General features: G+C 47.7%; 1 protein-coding gene across 5 annotated transcripts in view; it reads right to left on the bottom strand.

Annotated features, from left to right (window-relative positions):
* Window positions 1–19,398, bottom strand: part of SEC14L1 (SEC14 like lipid binding 1) — a 48,501-nt gene that overhangs the window by 11,924 nt on the left and 17,179 nt on the right. For 4 of the 5 annotated variants that reach the window (XM_074343763.1, XM_074343762.1, XM_074343765.1 and 1 more), the window contains 6 exons: window positions 5,327–5,476; window positions 5,075–5,206; window positions 3,971–4,099; window positions 2,929–3,163; window positions 1,700–1,809; window positions 86–275 (listed from right to left, as the gene is read on the bottom strand). In XM_074343763.1, the coding sequence (XP_074199864.1) occupies window positions 86–275; window positions 1,700–1,809; window positions 2,929–3,163; window positions 3,971–4,099; window positions 5,075–5,206; window positions 5,327–5,476 (946 nt within the window). The remainder of the gene's footprint in view (window positions 1–85; window positions 276–1,699; window positions 1,810–2,928; window positions 3,164–3,970; window positions 4,100–5,074; window positions 5,207–5,326; window positions 5,477–19,398) is intronic. The other variant, XM_074343764.1, reaches the window with a different exon arrangement.

Here is a 19,398-nt window from a genome sequence, read left to right as displayed (position 1 = left end):
AGGGGAGGGACCACGCGCTCACGGCCCGCTTAGTACAGTGGAAGGAGGTCTCTGAGCGTGTCCTGAGCGCCACGTGCACAGATACCTTTGTCGTGATGGTGCCAGCCCCCCGCGTAGTAGTCCTGAAGGACCTGGGGAGGGTTCCAGGTGTCAAGGATGTAGTCCACCTGGTGCTGCTTCCGCCAAGTCAACGACTGGCACATGGTCTCTCTGGCTTTGTCGATGTTGAAGTCCCGGGCGCGTAAGAACCGGAGAATGTGCTCATCTTTTGGGATCTGTGAGGAGAAAGAGATGCTTCTAAGCAATGTTCAAGCTGCTAAGGGAAAACACTAAGTCACCAAGGGAACAAGACTCTAAAACTCTCACTTCTTATCAAGATCGAGCTGCATTATCGCACTATTTAAAATTAGTCACTGCCAGAAAAATCTTCCTTAACGCTTTAAGTCTGAATAACCTTTATACCATTCCCAATGCAGATTCAGCGAAGCAGAGTGAAGGCATAAGTCATTTCTTAAACACCAGGTGCTCCAATTCACTGAGCTAATCTGTATTAGCTTTTCTGTATATATTTCAGTTGAACAAAAATTTAGAATACAAAAAGGTGTTGCTGGTTTTGATGATGGTGGCAATGTCCGGACACAGGGACCTTCTCTAGCTGCCGCTACTGGCCGTCAAGGGTCGGCTTCCCTGAGTAAGAAACAAGGCCAAGAGCGTGTCTGCTCTTCACGTGGCCCAGCTGTCTTCCTCCTCGGCCACACGCTCACGGACGCAGGCTACCGGGGCGCAGGAGATGACAAGGGTGCGGGTGGCACCGACTACCCACCCCACTCCTGGGACAACAACTCCAAGCACAAGATGGTGGTAGGTTCACTCAGAAAGGACCACGGTCATGTGGAAGGGGTAGGGAACGTCGGTTCTGGAACCAAATGGCCCGGCTCCAAACCTGGGCCCACTACTCACTAGATGTAAGACCTTCTAAGATGCAGGAACGTCTCTGTGCCTCAGTTTCCCCATGTATACAACAGGGTGATAAAAACTGCACCCACTTCCCAGCACTGCTGGGAGGATTTCATAAAGATCTTTAAACAGGGTCTGGTACCACAAACGGTAGCTGCTGTTCCAGTGGCTGTGCCCTCAACAGCTGATGCTAAATGGTCCCAGGCTTTGGGCACAGTGACAAGACTGACGGGAGAGAGAGCAGGCCAGCCGCACGCAACCCCTCGCCTCCCACGACTGAGGAACGCTGGTCACTAGACACACAAACCTGCCTCTGCTCCGTACCGTTCCCCGTCAGTCTGAGGATTATAAAAATCTAACTCCTCATGAGGGTATTTACCAAAACCTCATCAAAGCCCAAACATTTCTAATCTCTGCATAATCGGTGAACTACTTCCAAACCTTCTGAAAATGAAAATGTGTGAGTAATTGGAATATAACATTGCTCTGTCACTTGATATCTAATTGTTTTTAAGTGGGACCACTCTCTGTAACATCTAGAAAAATACAGCTACTTATACACAGAAGGGCCTCCTGGCTTGCCACGGAGGCTCAGCTGCCCGCACAAAGGGGCAGGCTCAGGGCCCTCGAGATGGGAGGACATCCCCAGCTACGGTGGGAGGGGACATTCACTCTGAGGAACTGCGAACAGGCCTGGGCCGGGGCCTCGCGGCAGCCCCCCGCACGCGCTGTGGCTTCTCACCTTGCCCTTGTGGGTCTCCTGCAGCCACTGGCGGAGCCGGATCAGACAGCTCTCCTGCAGCGGAGTCAGGTCACCCAGGTACCTCTTGATGTAGTCTGCGTCTAGCTTGTCTGGAATGCAAACCAGGTGACACTGTTTACCACAAAGAACACTGACGCTTGAGGCTTCCAAAGTCCCCCTAACTTGGTGACGCTCACGTGTGACCTGGAGTCTGAGGGGTGAGGGAAACTGCAGGGAGGCAGCCGCCTGGGAGAAGCCAGACGGGTCTTTAAATCCAGTCAGTGACCGAGCCACAGGTAAACATGTGGACCCCATCACACCCGATTCCCAGCAGGCCACCTCTATTTGCAAAATGGCAACTCTATTCATGGTAAAATGATGGCTATTACAGATACTTAATGATGTTTAATTCGAAGTCCTATAAAGAGGACGTACATCGTATAAAACTAAGATTTCAAATTAACTTTAGCAAAGAAAAATTCACAAAGTGAAAAATAAAACATATTCCCAAACCAGGTAAAATACCTGCCACCTGTTAAAAGCTAACCAACAGCACAGCTGAGCTACAAAGAACGTACGGGAAGAAAAATGCCCATGACTCACCAAAACGTCTGAGAGGCATAATTTTCTTATCTCATAGCGAGCATTATCTGAGAGATAAAAAAGGCGTGTGTGTGTGTATGTGTGTGTGTGTGTGTGTAACACACAACAGAGGCAGCACAGCTCTGTGGAGCCTACCACCTACTACTAGCTGTGTGGCTCCATGCAAGTTACTTGGCTTCTCTGAGCCTGGGTTAACTCGTAGATAAAATGAGGACATGAAGCACTTCCTACCTAAAAGGACCTATTATTAAATGGGCAAATATTCATAAAGTGCTTAGAACAGTGCCTGGCCCCTAGTAAGCATAAAGTGTGTTTGGTGATGATACAACTGTGTCAAAAGGTTAGTTCCTACCTTACATTCACTAGAGACCTTCAACTAAAACGAAAACCATTTCCTGGCCTCAATAAAAGAATAACTTGATATAACCCATCCTGTCCTTTAAAAAAAAACTTTTTAAGTGTCTTCATTCTAACAAAAACATAACGTGAGCACGTCACACAGCAGAGGAAGGGGGACAGTAACAGGGTCAGTCTCTCCCCCGGGGAACAGCTATGAAGCCAGAGGGGCCACGACCCGAGGTAACCCCCGAGTCCTGCTCGCAGAATGAAGCCTCCTTCAGACCCACCGTCGGGGGTTCCCACCGCGGGCTCGGGGGCCCCGCCCGGGTTGCTGAGGGGCTCGCTGCCCAGCCCCTCCCTCAGCGCAGGGTCCGGGACAGCGAGCGCCAAGGCCGCCGCCTGCTTCTTGCAGGACGAGGACGTCTCTGAAGAGGGCGCCACGGCAGGCGGGGTCCAGCGGGGCACAAACGTTATGCCTTCCTCTTCTAACTGGCGAAGGTAGTACTCAATTATTTCTTTTCCCTTTAAAGCAAAACCGGTTTCAAGGTCAGCATATACCAAGCATTCAAAGTATTCATCCCTCATTGGTTTTTAAAATCTGTAATCAAAACTGAGTCGCTACAGAATAAATAGGGGGAAAAAAAAGCCAAATGTCTTTTTGTTTTTCAGAAATATTTTACTGCCTCTTCTCTAAAGGTCTGGGAAATAATACCTAAGATGCAATTTTTTACATAACCGGTTAAAAGCCCCGATTTCCCACACCTGTACTCAGTACGTGTTTGCTTCAATCCACCTGCTTCCCAACACGACTTAAAACAAGCCTGCAGAGAGCACTCCTAACCCCGCACCACACATTTCATCCCCGAAATTCCAAAACAACGAGCAGCAGCATAAAAACGAGAAGGCAGGCTCTTCCAGGGCAGAGAAGCCCAACCTACCGTGGCCTGGGACCCCCGAGAGACCACCGGGCAGTGTCTCTTCAGCACAGCGGTGCCTCCCCTGCCCCTGGCACCAGGGCTGTCGGAAGCAGCTGCTCCCCTCCCTTCAACTTTCACCTTCCCCGGACCCCAAGCAGGCAGAGCCAAGGCCAGGGGCTGCACACGCCCCCTCTTCCCTCCCTTAGCAACCAGCATCATCGTCTGAGGCCCATCTGTCCTCCCAGTCCCCGGGACCCCTGCCTAACCCAGTCCTGGCCTCCTGAAAGGACTGTCCTCCCAGTCCCCGGGACCCCTGCCTAACCCAGTCCTGGCCTCCTGAAAAGACTGCCAGCTTATATCATCTCAGACACGCCCGCTTACTCTTTGCCAGAAGATCCCAAAACAGACTCACTTTTTTAATGTTGCTGGTATATTGTTTCATCGCAATTTTTTCCACTGTGCTTTCAAAACCAAAGAAAGATTTAATATCTAAACTTGCAGACTGTTCAAAGCAGGTCCAATCTTCGTTTTCAGGGTGAACCTGCAGGTAAGAGAGGAAGTGTTCCAGAAACTACACTAACAACTGAGAATCCCATCTGTCCCTCAGCTGGTACCCAGGAAAAACACTTACTTGCTAACAATGTTATTATCATGAAAATTACACAGAGAGGTGCCAAATCTTGAAAAGGCTCAATAACGTTTCTAAAATATTCTAAAAATGACTACTGAAAGGAGAGCTTCATTTTCATTCTTGGTTCACTCATTCCCCATGTTTGTCGAGCCGTGTCCTCCACCCTGAACAAAACAAAGACCCTGCCTTGTGAAGCCTACAGCCTAGCAGGAGGACACAGACAGCTGGCTCAAAGCAGAACAGGTAAGATATTGCGTCGCTGTTGGAATGTAAGCGCTATGGAAAACAGCAAAGTTGGTGCAGGGCTATTAAAAGGATGGGAGGGCAGGTTGCAGAATTAAAGCAGGTGCTCAGGGCTGCTTCATCGAGAAGGAGAGATCTGAGCAAAGCCTCAAGGAGGCAAGGACGGGAGTCAAGCAGAGACCCGGGGGCAGAGGGAGCACCTGGAGCAAGTTCCTTCGGGAAGCACGCCTACGTGATGAGTGACAGAGAGACAGCGGGCAGGCCTGTGCCCAGGCAGGACGGCGGAGGTGAGGCTCGGGGGAAACGCAGGGCCTCGGGAGCCACTGTAAGGCCTCCGGGCTTTTCCTCTGAGGGAAATGCAGACTGCAGGGTTGTGAGCCCAGAATGTGTAACATGATCTGACACACTTTAAATGGATCACTTTGGATCTGGCATTGAGGATATACTGTAGGACAGTAAGGGGAAAGCAGAGAGACCTATTAGGGACGAGAAGTTTCTGAAACGGGTTGGCAGGTGGTGAAGACAGAGGCCAGAGACTCAGCTCTACTCCAGGAGGGGCACAGCACCTCAGGCCGGCCCTTCGCTGCATCTCTCAGGTGTCAGAGTGGGGCCAGGACAGAGTGGGGCCCACACGACACTCACGCTGTAGCAGCAGTGCTCGCGGATGACGACGCGGCTAGAGAACGTCTCATTGTGGGCCTCGATGTGCAGGGTGCGCTCCCGAGAATTCAGTGAGTTTTTCTGGATAAAATAAACATAATCAACTCCTGCAATCTTTAAGACAGAAACAGAAAGAAAAAGGGTTAATGAGTAACATCCAACTGCAGCAGATGCTCTAAGCACAAGCTCTTCTTGGTATCTGGGGACCGCCCCGTGAGGCACCCTCTCCGCTACCTTTTTCAGCAGTCTGGGCGCGTCGATGTCCAGCTTGCAGCGCCTTTCTATCACGTGAATGGCCCCATCTTCGCTCCTGAATTCATTCACAGTGTCACTGTCCACAAACATCGGAATCAAAGGACACGTGGGGAACCTCCTTTCATAGGCCTATGAGTAAATTTTTTAAGAGAGGAATTGAACAAAGATGCAACCAGACAGTTTGTCATCAATAGTCTCCCTGGAATAAAATCATCCCTTGATACAGGTCAACGTGTGACATCACAGCTATCTTTGTCTTTAAACCTTAAGCTCTCATGGAAAAACAAGACATCCAATGATCAGGGACTGCAAGACTCAACACAGTAAAGATGTCAACTCTCCCCACATGAATATAAAGGCTTAACACAATCCCTAGCAAAATCCCAGCAAGACTTTTTTCTGTAGTTTATAGACCTTGTCTATACATGTATTTTAAAATGTACATGTAAAGGCAAAAGAATGAAAATAGTTAAAACAATTTTGAAAAAGGAGACTAAACTGGGAGGCACCCCTCTACTTGGCACTAAGGTTTACCATACGCCTAAAGTAATCCAGACCGAGCGGCGCTGGTCACAGAGCAGAGCGCCACAAACTAACCCACACAGACATGCCTGGCTGACTTTTTAACAAAGCTGCAAAAGCAATTTAATGGAGGAAGGATGGCCTTTTCACGAATATTACTGGAGAAATTACACATCCAGAGGCCAAAAAATGTGGACCTCCGTTTAACCCCATACCTTATATAAAAATTATCTTAAAATGGATCATGGACTTAAACATTTTGGTTACATTCTTGAAATGACAAAATCATAGAACTGGAGAACAGACTAATGATTGTCAGGGGTGAGGAAAGAGGTGGGTGTGGGAGGGGAGCGGGTGCGACTGTAACAGCAAGAGGGGGACACTTGGGAGATGCTCCGTGTCTTGCTTGCGTCACGTCAATACCCTGGTTGTGATGAAGGATGACACTGTCCCTAGATGTTGTCACCAGAGGAAATGGGTGAAGAGCAGCCGGGATCTCTCCATAATATTCCTTGTGAAAGTGTATCATTTATATATATGAATCTATCTTATCTCGAAATGAAAACTTAATTTAAAAAAAGGAAGAAAACAACTTACTATAAAATTCATACAAACTTTTAGAAAATGCACTTAGTAACCAGATTTAGTTTGCTCTGTAGCAATCTGTGAAGACTCCTGTAAAGATACTGCTGAATTCACACTAAAACCTAAGCCATCCAGTGGCTCCCGGATGTGTGTGAACAGGAAACCACGGGACACGGGCTGAAGGGGACACATGAGAAGGGAAGCCCAGAGCCCGCCCCAGCACTGCTGCCCAGGGGGAGGGACCACAAGCTGACGTCCTGTTAGACTGCCGGCCGCTCTCCTATCAGGCTGCAGTAAAAAAGGGGGTGGGGGGACCGCAATCTCCCATCTTAAATTAATGACAACCAAGCACAGATTTAAGCAAAAAATGTATGGTGTTGAAAAGACGAATGGAAATGTGAAAATGACGCAGAGAGCTCCGACTTCACCTCTGACAAGGCGCAGGAGCAGCATCACACTAGAAAAAGCCGGCCTTCGTGGGGAAGTTCCCCGACGTCCCCCTGAACAGCTCTGACCACCTGAAGGTAAGTAACACCCACATCACCAGAGCTGTCACGGAAGACCCCAGAAAGCACCAGAGCCACCTAGCCATTCCTCCCCCGGCATTTTCACTGCCACTCTGCTCCGGTGACCCTCAGTTCCCGAGTCCGTACCCCATCTTCTCTCATAACATCGTAAAGTTACCCCAACCTGAAAAGCGTGCTGCACTCCTGCCATTCATACATTTATAAGGTACCAGCGGGCGACGTGGAGGGTGGGGAGGATGACGCAGGTGGTTCAGGACAAGGCGGCAGGGGAATACACAAGCGCCCTAAGAAGCAAGCGCTGTGAGTCCGCAAGGAGAGAACACGCTCAGCTTGGCGGCATGGAGGTTTGGGAGGCTGCAAGGGAGAGGAGGCATGTACACTGGGCCTCCGAGCTGGGAAGGCCTGTTCGCAGGCAGCGATAAGCGGAGAGCATTTCAGGGAAAGTGGACCAGGAGTGAGACTTCGAGGAAGCCTCAGGGCACGGGCAGGGACCCGCAGCCGGCAGGCGAGGGAAAGGGTGGCCTGTAATGACACTGTGACCAGGCACGTCCCTACCAAGCACCATCACGTGGCCAGGCCCCGGGGCACAGGGTGGCTGAGACCAACAGAAGGCCTGGAGCTGACCTCCCCGGCAGGGCTGTGGGGAAGGAGGGAACTCCACCGTGTGACCAGAGTCACCTTTTAGGAAAATTCACAAGAGTCACGCACAGGATGGTCTGGGAGGGAGGCAGGACCCACATGGTGACCAACTGCATTTGCTTTTTAAATGCTTTTCCTTTGGGAGTTGAAAATACATCCTCCAAGCTTACCTACGCCCTTCCTCCACTCAAACACATTCTGAATCCCATAACCTCAATAATGAGATTACAAACCACATGCTATTTTTCTTAGTGCATGTTATAATAACATATATGAAATTTATTCAACTGCTGAGATCATACCACAGTAAGTCTCAATGAGGCCCTAAAATCTGTCAGTATTGAGCGCTGCACACATGAACAATTCTAGAAAAAAGCTGCTTCATTTGTTCAGCACACGGACACTAAACTGACTTTTAAACTTTACTACATTAAAAAAAAAAAACCAACTGTGTCTGTGGGGTGGGTACCTACCTTCACTTTAACCACCCTCACCTCGTTCCCCCGTGTACATCTCTCTAAATAAGTCTACTTTTACTCATAAAAAAAAAATAGGCTTTGTACATTCCAGCACTAAGATATACAAGGATACAAGGGCTTCAAACAAAACGAGTCTTTTTAAGTTACATAAAGGGTAGAGTGAGCACTCAGCAAGAAACAACCCACACTAGGATCTCTCCTATTTAAGCACCTATTAGATCATTTTATAAAAATACCCACAACATCCTTTAAATACTCAAAACAGCATGGTCAGCAGAAGGCATTACCCACACAGGCTAGCCTTGAATTTAAAACACAGTGAAAACTTTCCATTCCCTGTAAAATCATCCATTCATGTAGGCTCATACTTGCAGGGACATTCACTTTCACCACAGCACGACCCGGCCAGGCGGCATTTAAGGCATCCAGGCTAACGAGCCACTAACGCAGGGAACTGGTGCGTTCCTCCCGAAGCTGCGTCGGCGTGGAAAGTGATCAGGAAGCACCTACCTTCCCCTCCACCCATCACCCTGACACCACATACAGGTGACACTCAGCCTCAGGCAGAGACCAAGTGCTATTTTTTTTCTTTTTTATTTTGAGAATTATGTTTTTTCTTCTTTTTTTTATTGAAGTGTAGCTGATTTACAATGTTAGTTTCACCTACTTCTCTTTGATTATACAGGAGAATAAGGACCTTACTCAAACCCTAAAGCAAAGTCACTCTTCAATAAACATTTTTTGAACTGTGGAATAAAAGCTTACTAAATAAACCAATGAATCCAGCCTTCTGCTTCTGTGCTCACTTACCTTGGCCTACACGTCAGAGATCTGTGAGGTTAATGAATTCTGCCTTCTGTTCACAGAGAAAACCCTAACTGTCTAGAGGGCTACATCTGTCTAAGGAATACTGCAAGAAGCCAACAAAACTTTAGTCTCTGAAATTGCCTAGGATACCAGTACCCTGGTTTTTCAGCATGAACTATAACCCATAAAGTTTATGAAGCCTCTGAAAAACAGAAGCATTCCAATTTTACTTAAAACATCAATATATGCTCCAGCTCCATCCACAGGAAGGGCCGAGAGGCAACACCACCTCAGCAGCCATGAGCACACTGGCCTCCAGCTCTTGTTTTCTAACTACCACTCCCTGCTAGACAGGAAGCTGTGCTCCTCAGAGAAGTGGCTGACTGCACGTCTGCAGCGAGGAAAGGTCAAGGTGCGTCTGAGGCATTTCTCACCAGAAATCAAGGAACTGTTCAATGACTGGTGGGGAGGTGTCAAAACGACACAGGAACCAGCCCGAAGGGGTTCCACTTGCCAATTCTGGATAATTTGAGCACAGAAAGAAAAAAGACGGTAAAGCATTATAAACCACACAGTGATACTCAAGAAAAATGGGCGGAGGAGGAAACTTTACAGGAAAAGATCACCTAATAATCACAAGGGGGAATGACAGAATTAGAAAACCACCATTCTGCAACCATCAATTTACAGTAACTGATTCGGACACCAATCATCAATGGACGCTACTGAAGGGTGGTTATTAGAAAAGACATCACAGTCTCAAATTGTCCTGCTGATTATAGTCACAAAGGGACAACGGTAACTTTATAATGGAAAGATCTAGTAAACATCACCTTAGCCAAACAGTTGAACTCAGGACCGACAACGGGACGATCTGACAATCTGATGCAGTGCAATGAGAGCACAGGCAGGCTGGGGAGGGTACAGCTCAGGGGCAGAGCGCAGGCCTGGCACACATGAGTTCCTGGGTTCCCTCCCCAGCACCTCCATTAAATAAATAAACCTTATTGCTGCCCCCCTCCCAAAAAAAAAAAACAAGAAGAAAAAGAAAAAAGCACACACAGCCCATACAGTCCTCATGACAAAACCAGCGCACCTAAGGCTAATCATGAGGAACAATCAGACAAGCCCAACCTCATGAAAATGCACCCAGACGTTAGGTCTGCCCGAGCCCCAGCCCAGGCGGCCGGCTGGCCGGGCGTGCGGTCCTGCGGTGCCTGCTCCTTCTCGGGGGCCTCCCGCCCCTGGCCAGCTCAGGTCAGCTCAGAGACCGAGATGCAGGCCCAGCGAGCTCAAGCCTCTGGTTTTCAGACAAGCCAGCAACCTGGATTTTATGCAGCTTCCCTATTTTTAAAACGCTGTTTGGGCCGAAGAGCCCACACTGGGGGCCTTCAATTGTGTCCTGCATTAAGAACTCTCTGGAGCAGAGACATGAGGAGGACCCATGTTCCACACCTACCAGGCCCAGGCACGGCATCAGAAGGGCAGATGTCATTCTCAAAGCTCTTCTTTCCTGCAAACTGTCTGCAGGGCTGTCAAGTAGTTCCCTGATCACACTCAACAATCATCAAACACAAAAATCAAGAAAGGCTGAACAAAATCAACTCTTCCAGAAGTAATTTCTTCGGGGGGGGGAAACATTCTTTGATGTCTCCCCTTAAAAGGAAAAGTTACTTTTGTAAGAAAAGTAACCGCTGCAGTCATTTGTTCGCTCCATGTGTCTAACACAGCGGCCGTTTCAATGGGAAAAACACCACCCAAGCCTTTCCCATTTGCCCCTGGGTGGAAAGCTGCCTCCTGGGGAACTCGGCCTCCCCCAGCTTCCTACACCCACTCCTCCTCTTTCATAAAGGGTTTCGGAGCCTGCAATTTGGGAGCTTGGCAACAGTACTTTCAGTTTTTAACCAACCTTTGAATGCAATTTTGACATATTAAAAGCTAGCACTGTGCTCAAGAAAACCGTATTTTACTGAAGACATTTCAACTTGAGAATTAATGAGCTCAACCCTGCGTTCTGTCAGGAAAATCCTTCTAAGAAAAACTCCATTTAAAGAAACTACCTTTAAATTGAACTGTGTTCTCACCCAAGTTAGCCAACAAACTAAGCCGGCTGCTTTCCCAGCAGCGAGCTGGGTGCTGTACGGCGCCAGCCGTGACCCGCATTAACAGGTCTGCTTTTACCCAGGAAAGGGTCGGTTAAGTGAGAAAACTAACTACGGCAGAAGTCTCTCTCAGAAGCTGCCAGTGCTCGGACACAAATACACAGCAGGTGAAGAGAACGTGGCTAACTGACCAAAGTCCCTCAGAGTTGTAATCCTGTGGTGCACTATCAAAGTAACAGACTGCGAGGAGGCCCCCGCATCCGGCGCTGCGCGGAGGTTCTACAACACAGGAGCGGAGGACCAGGAATGGGGCTTCTCTAGGGAGAGGCGACACCTGGGGCCAGGAACGGAAAGGGCCACTGCTCCGACGGGGGAGGCGTGCCCAGCACGTGGGCTGCACTGACACCAAACCCCTCCGCTCGGCGCCCCAGGAAGGCTTCGGTGAGTCTCGAAAGGTGGGCAGCTTTAGAGGAGTAACCCAAAGAGAAGGGAGCACTCCTGGTGGGAGGAACAGGAGCCAAACCAAAAGGGAGCGCGGCTGCACCAGCACCTGGGAGCACGGAGGTCTCTCCTCTGGCAGCCCCTCTACAAGCAGCACGTCTGCGGCTGAAACTCAAACCACGTGAACATCCAGGCCAATCCCGGACAGTAAAAGTGACAATGACCCAGGGAACCTGGGGGCCCTGCACCGCATCTCACTGCAGTTCAGTCCCCACGGGCTCCACGTGCCACCTCTGAACCGAGGCTCCCGATGACGTGCTGTTTGTCAATAAATGTATGCATGGTTAACACCACATTAATAGAACCTAAAACGTGTGAGAATTTGAGCCCTTTTAAAGAAAAGGTATAACCCAGCTTGTCATGCTACACTTCATACGTCCAAAGACACGGCCCCATCCGCTCAGCTGTTTTCAAACTAGTACAAGACTAGCAAACGGACAACAGCAAAACGGCGCACACAGTTGCATTAGATAAACGTTATTTTCAACCCGAAGTCACTTCCCCTCAGTCACCAGTCTTCAGTTAGACCCAGATACCAAGTCATAACAACAGGCTGGATGCCCACTGGTAAGACCAAACAAGAAAACATAACGATTACACTAAAACCAAAAAGAAACATACAAAAATTTAATATACTCCAAGCCATTTCCCTCTAAGATCAAACATATCTGAGGTTTAAATGATTAATTTCCTCTCAGACAACCTCAAATTCAATGATCTTGCTAGCACACTTTTTCCAGAGGTAATATTTAGTCTGGAAAAGACGTTGAGTTCAACCCGTGGGAGAAGGCATCTCAGAGAAGCACGACAGATGCCAAAGTAACCCAATAAAAGGCTGGTTTCTCTTCTAGAATCTTCTCAGCGAAGTGCGATTATGATGAGACTGTGGAGGGTGAAATTACAGCGGGAGGAACAGATGGCGGCCGTGCTGCCCGCGCACCGTGCACCCAAGCGCTCGCCACCCCAGGTACTTCAGGCCTTCTTTACCAGGAATGCGTCCTTCCCTCCCCACACCCACTCTCACAGTTAGCACACACCAATACAAATCAGCTCTACGTGCTTTTGATAAAAAAAGCCATTTCAACATACACCACTCCGCAGCGGGATGGGCAGACACTGGAGAGAAAGGTGGGGAGCCGTGCACCAAGACAGCCGTTTCTTCCACTCATATTGACTCCTTTGCTCCACCAGTTCTGAACATGAAATATTTTTGTTAAAGGATACAAAACTTCAGAATTCCTTCTAAAATCCCTGAATCTTCTCTCAGGAAACAGTACACGGACTCAGGGCATGCGTGCCAAGTGGGGTGTCAGGCCTGCATGAAGGAAAAGTCACTGCACCCAGTGACCATCTGTCCTCTGCCCCGCGGCCCGACTGGACTCCACCTGTACCACCTGCCCTTTAACTGACCTTCGGGCGACTATTAGCAGGCAACAGTGGCGCAATTCCAAAGGACCTGGCAAAACCTACCCACAAAATTGAGACTTCACGTGTGAAAAGTATCACCTCCACAGACAGGTCACTAATCTGATTTATCCCTACTATGACATTTTTAAAGTGTCCAAAAAACCAAACAGTAGTAGGGTTTTTGACCTCTTTGAAATAATGCAGGCTGGTGGACTCTACTCCCAGGGGCAGCGTCCGTGCAGAGCTGAATGACAAGCAGGATGGAAGTGCTCTGAACCCAAAGTCTCCTGTGACGATGGTCTCCCCCCCAAATAGCAGCATGAGTTGGTCCTAAATACAGCGCTCTACCACCTCAAATTTTCCTAACCCTTTGAGTCCTAGAAACAAGTACTAGTATGTGACAAAAAAAAAAAAAAAAAAGCAGTGAGCAAAGGGGCAAAGGAGTGGGTACAAAGGGGCAGCAGGCACCATAACGCATGACTGGACAGTGCCCCCCGCCTGCGCTCGCCCCCCAGCGCAAGGTGAGTGTGCAGGTGTGTCATAATCATCTAAATCTACTTAAAAATTGGCTTCTTTACATTTGGCTAAAGCAGGACTACCGTTCGGCTCTTGCCTTAGATACAGCGCACACCAGAGGACAGAGTGGGTGGGTCCTGGTTAAAGACGGAACAGCCCCGTCCCCGCTGTCTGCGCGGACCCTCACACGGGGGCCCGCTGCACAGTGAAGGCCCGGCTGAGCGCGGGCCACCGCACCCCGTGCCTCGCAGCCCCGCACCACACTCCTCCGCGGGAGCGTCCAGGAAGACCACCTGTGCTAGCACAGTCCTTAAGAGCGACACAGAGTTGCTGGGCTTTCAAATAAAATTCACAGGATGATCCAGTGTGCTTGTTTAGCCGCATCTTTGGTATTTTAACGTAGGTTAGAAAACTGAGGCCCACACTTGCTCAACTGTGCCACATTTCTGCAAGCTCGCAAGACGGACACGCCAGACAACAGCCCGGGGCCCTGTACTCAGTTTGTTTATTATCTTGAAGAAAATCCCTGATGACACTCGGGCTAATCTGGGATCATCTGTCCTTAAAGTGCTGTTACTTGGTGCTCTAGGTCTGAGGTTTCTAAACTTCGGCTCCAGCAACCTTGGAAACTCAGGGTATTTTTCAGGGTGCCCCAAGGCCAAAAGAAACGCCACTGATCAAATCATTAGGGCCAAACAACTTTAAAAGCATTTGTCTTAATAACTCAGTAACTGTTTCAAAAAAATAATACACTTAAGTTGAAGGAAAAAAATTGTCCCTGTTTCACTCCTAAATAGCCAGAATTACTCGTAAAGATGTGTGTGCACCTCTTGGGATCACTGGGTCCCACTGCCCCCCTCCCGCCCCCGCCGTTCCCTACTGAATGGATTCCTCTGCGGTGCCCGCCTTTCAGCACAGCAACCACCGCGACCCCGGCTTCACAAAGACGTGACACCATCAAAGGCAATGCAGTGCGGTGTGGAGACTGCGAGCTACCTTGAACTAGGAGTTTGCAGTGTTTAAGAAATGCAGAGTACGACTGTGTTTCTTCAAAAATTAAAAATATCCTACAGCCCTGGGGTGCTCTGGGGTGCCTCAGAACACAGTTTGGGAACTGTGGCTCCAAGTGCTTTAAATCCAATTCATTTAGTCACAGATCCCTCTGCCTATAAATGCGCTGCTCAAAATGCAAACAAATGAGCTTCAACCCAACTGATTATCCTCAAACTTTCTATTAAATACAAAGGGTCCAGTATTCATGTTAAGTTTCCAATTTCTGCATAAAGGCCCTTAAAAATCTGAGAGAGAGGTGAGCAAACTTTTTCAGTAAGTAAAGGGCTAAACAGTAAATATTTTCAGCTTTCTGGGCCAGATAGTCTCTGTGGCAAATACTCAACTCTGCCTTTGGAGACAGATGCAGCCACAGACACTATGTGAACAAATTGAGTATATCTGGGTTCCAATAAAACTGTATTTATAGAGACTGAAATTTGAATTTCATATACTTTTCACATGCCATGAAATATTCTTTTGAATTCTTCCCAACCGTTAAAAAATGTAAAAACCATTTTTAGCTTGCGTATAAAAACAGGCAGCAGGCCACAGTGTGCCCACTCCTGACTTAAGAGATTTAACTGTAACAGGTTCCATTTAACTATTTTCTCACAAAAATCCAAGTGTTATTTTAACTGCCAACCAGCCAAAACTGTGAAGGACAAAAACTTTCAATAAAACAGAAAGGATTATGAAGCCAATGGACTGTTACTTCCTTGTATTTAACTAAACTGCTCTCCGTTATACAACGGGGTCCCCACAAACGCACGTCTAACTCACATACAAATCTGACTACGTGCATTTAACCCAAAAAAGAAGTGGGGAGGAAAGAATAAATGTGAGCAGTGAGGACAACTGCGCCTCCTCCACTCGACGGACACACGAGCTCCAGAACCATCTCATCTAAACCCCAGCCACTAACCACATGTGGCTATTTAAATTTAATTAAAAGTACACAATATTAAAATTCAGTTCCTCACTCTCAATGGCCACATTTCAAGTTCAAGAAGTTGCTCTGATCTTCTTGGCAGACTCACAATGAAGAACTTAAATCTGTAGCAAACACTCTGACCTGACAACTCCACATCTCTGTCCCAGTCACAGTCCTGAGACTTGTCTGCCAGGCTACGGCAACAGACGCCCTGAAAAACAAATCTTACAATAAACGTCTTCTCCCCATGAACCCAGAGTCATTTACACTTAATGATAAACAAATCTAGTATGAGTTTCAGATCTGTTTGATCAACTTGGCTTTTTTATCTACAGCCTTTTGTCTAGAAGCAGAACAGAAGGCTGGGCCCCCCTATCTAAAATTTCTGGCATCAGAGGGAAATTCCTTTAAAAACAGGCAGCCTCTGAACTCATACCAATCATAAAGCCAACTTGCAGGTAAATATAAGCTAATTCTTCCACAGACAGGTGCCTGGGGTGGCTCAAAGGCCTCTTCTGAAGAGGTTCTGGGGGCAGAGGGACCCCTGTCAGGCCACTGGTCCCTCCTTCTCCTGGCAGACATAGGCCCATCCCTGCAAGTTCCCTTCCTGTTCAACTCTTCCCCCAGCTTTATCCACCATATCCCTCCCTGTCCAGGTCCCCAGGACGCACAGGGCTAGCTCTGCTGTACCCACCATAGCCCTCCCCGTCCAGGTCCCCAGGACGCACAGGGCTAGCTCTGCTGTACCCACCATAGCCCTCCCCGTCCAGGTCCCCAGGACGCACAGGGCTAGCTCTGCTGTACCCACCATAGCCCTCCCCGTCCAGGTCCCCAGGACGCACAGGGCTAGCTCTGCTGTACCCACCATAGCCCTCCCCGTCCAGGTCCCCAGGACGCACAGGGCTAGCTCTGCTGTACCCACCATAGCCCTCCCCGTCCAGGTCCCCAGGACGCACAGGGCTAGCTCTGCTGTACCCACCATAGCCCTCCCTGTCCAGGTCCCCAGGACTCACAGGTCTAGCTCTGCTTTCTGCCTAGAATATAACTTGAGTGACTGGTTTTCTTCTTTCTTTCTTTCCCTTTTTTTGGCTTACAGCTTGAAAAGTATCCCTTTGTTTTCTAGTTTACAAGTATTAATCTAGATTTTTAAATAAATTATAGGTTTTACTCTTGATTCTAACAGATCCAAAATGTTAGAAAGATACTATTGAATCAAAGAGTATTATCTTGTTTTAATGCCAATGTTTTCCACTGAGATGTATATAAATTGCGATATATCCACCCAATGGAACAGTTTTTAGCAATACGACTTAGTGAACTATTTTTCATGCACACATGAATGAATCAAAGATAATTATGCTGAATCAAAGAGACTAGGCAAAAAAAAAAGTTTATATGATTCTACTTCTGTAAAATTCTAGGCTATGCAAACTAATTCATGGTAACAGAAAGCAAATCAGTGGTTGCCTTGGGGTGGAGGTGTGTTGGTATGGGAAAGAGGAAGAAACTACAACGGCGCATAAAGAACTTCCAGGGTGATGGGTATGTTCGCTATCTTAACAATGGTGATGGTTTCACAGGTATACACATTTGTCAGAACTTACTGAACTGTGTACTTTAAAAATGTAGTTTATTATTTGTCGCTTACACTTCAATACAAAAAACAACAAAAACATAAATATAAACAGTTTTAACTAGCAGGCCGACTAAGGGAAGCATTTCTAATAGTGACCAGTATTTCCTGGTAAAGAAGCTTCACTTGCCACCGTCCAGCACAGAGCAGGAAAATCCAAGAGCATGTGAAGAGGAACGCAGCATAAAGGCTTTATTCATAATTGACCAAAACCGGAAACAACCAAGGTGTCCTACAAAAGGTGAATGGATAAACAGCCTGTGGTACACGGGTACAATGGCGTCGTCTTCAGCAACAGAGAAATGAGCTAACAAGCCACAAAAAGACGTGGGAGAAACTTAAATGATTATTGTTTAATGAAACAAGGCTGTGTGAAAAGGCTACAGACTGTACGATCCCAACTATGACATTCTGAACAAGGCACAACCGTGGAGAGAATACAAAGACCAGCGGCTGCCAAGCGTGGAGGGGAGGAGGGCGGCGTGAAGGGCTGGGGCCTGGGGGACCTGGGGCAGCGAAACTCATCTGTGGGACACTGCAATGGGGTACACATGACGCTATGCATTTGTCAAAACCCACAGACCTGTACAACACAAAGACTGAATCCTGATGTAAACCGTGGACTTTGGTGAATAACAATGTGTAAAGACTGGCTCAGCCGCCAACAGAAACAGAGCACAGAGACGTTAGTGAGGGGGAGGTGGGAGAGGGTGCCCGCAGACGGCACAGAAGCTCTCTGCTCGATCTTCCGTAAACCTAAAACTGCTCTAAAAGGTAAAATCTATTACATAGGAAAAAAAAAAAGGGCATCAAATAACACCTTGGGCAAAGGTAAGAGCTGTAATGACTTATGCTATAAGAAAACAAAAAGAAAAAACTTTTCCTAAAAAGAACCTAGTGAAATTCATAACATCCGTTTATTCAACAAACAGGCACCGGGGAGCAGGCACCAGGGTCGCATGAATAGAGGACAAGGATCCTCCCTGTGAAGACCTCTCACCCAGGGAGCACCAAGTCAGGAGCAGACCACCACCACCGCCTCCTCCCTGATGCCTACCTGGGTTCACAAAGATCAATGCTGGACATACTCTTCCCATGAAACGAGCATCTCCCCACCTTAAAATGAGGAAACTGAGGCTGAGAAAGTAAAGTCCAGGGACTGGAACCCAGGCTGTCCCGCTCCAGAGAAGGCAGCGTCACGCCTCAGAGCACAGGCCCCGGGAGAGAGGACCCAGCCCCACCCGCCCCACCATCAGAGTAGGTCCCTGGAAAGGTTACTTAATGATGTCGAGCCCTAGTTTCTTCATCTTCAATTCACCTTAGTTTCCTCATCTTCTTTAACGCACAGAATTGTGGAAAATTAAAAAAAGAAAACTTAAAAGTTTTTAGCAGGCCCAAGTGCAATACTCAAAAAATGTGGCTACTGTTCCGCATCTCATGTAAACTTTTCAAAGAGGAAAAGAGTGCCTGATCATTAAGAAAAGACACTGCCATTCAGAGTCCAGGACCCAGCCTGGCTCTGCAGGGAGGAAGAGAATCTTCCTAATGCAAACAGCCTTAAAAACTAAACATTTTCACTTGACATTTACCTTTTTTACTATACTTTGAAAATGCACCCCCAAAATCCACGTGTTCACCAGGCTAAAATGATAATTACGTTTTCCATGGTCCGAAAAACAAAAGATATAAATATAATGACACTATGTTGGAAATCAATTATTTTAAGTTCATAATTAGCCAACTAAATAAAGGAACTAGGTGTAAGTAATACCACATAGGTCCCCCTCCTTCTATAAGGAAAAGAAAAAGCCAACAGAAAATAAAGATGGAAATGATATTATCTCAATTTAGGGATTGAGAGTAAACTATTCCCTCTGTGGTATGAAGTAAACAAGAAATACATGGATTCAGGGAGGTAACTCATTAAGTAGTTACATATACTACACTCAGTTGCTGGAAGCAGAAAATATGGCCCTGAAGATAAACATGAGCGAAGCTGGGAGAGGATGTTCATAAAATAAAGGGAAGGATGTTCTCTGAAAAGGGTTCAGTTACAGGTAGCCCTGACTCAGGCTTTGCTGACGGTATGGACATTTTCCACAGAAGGAAGAAACACAATATACTAGGAAGGGAAAGAACTTGTGTCAGGAAACTAATCGCTCAGCTCCCAGCGCGGCCTGGATACATGTAAACATCAGACTGTTGTCCCCACAGTCCTGGGAGAGCCATCTGCTGCTCTAAGAACAAAAGCCTTCTCCAGGGAATGTGGCACAACTGGCTACAAAGCGCACCAGCACTTGTGGCCTCAAACCATTTTAAATTCCGAGTTCCGGGAGACTTCCCACACAC

The sequence above is a fragment of the Camelus bactrianus genome, chromosome 16, assembly GCF_048773025.1.
Source record: "Camelus bactrianus isolate YW-2024 breed Bactrian camel chromosome 16, ASM4877302v1, whole genome shotgun sequence".
NCBI lineage: Eukaryota > Metazoa > Chordata > Mammalia > Artiodactyla > Camelidae > Camelus > Camelus bactrianus.
Note: the sequence above shows the minus strand (reverse complement) of the source record. Positions and strands in the feature narration are given on the sequence as shown.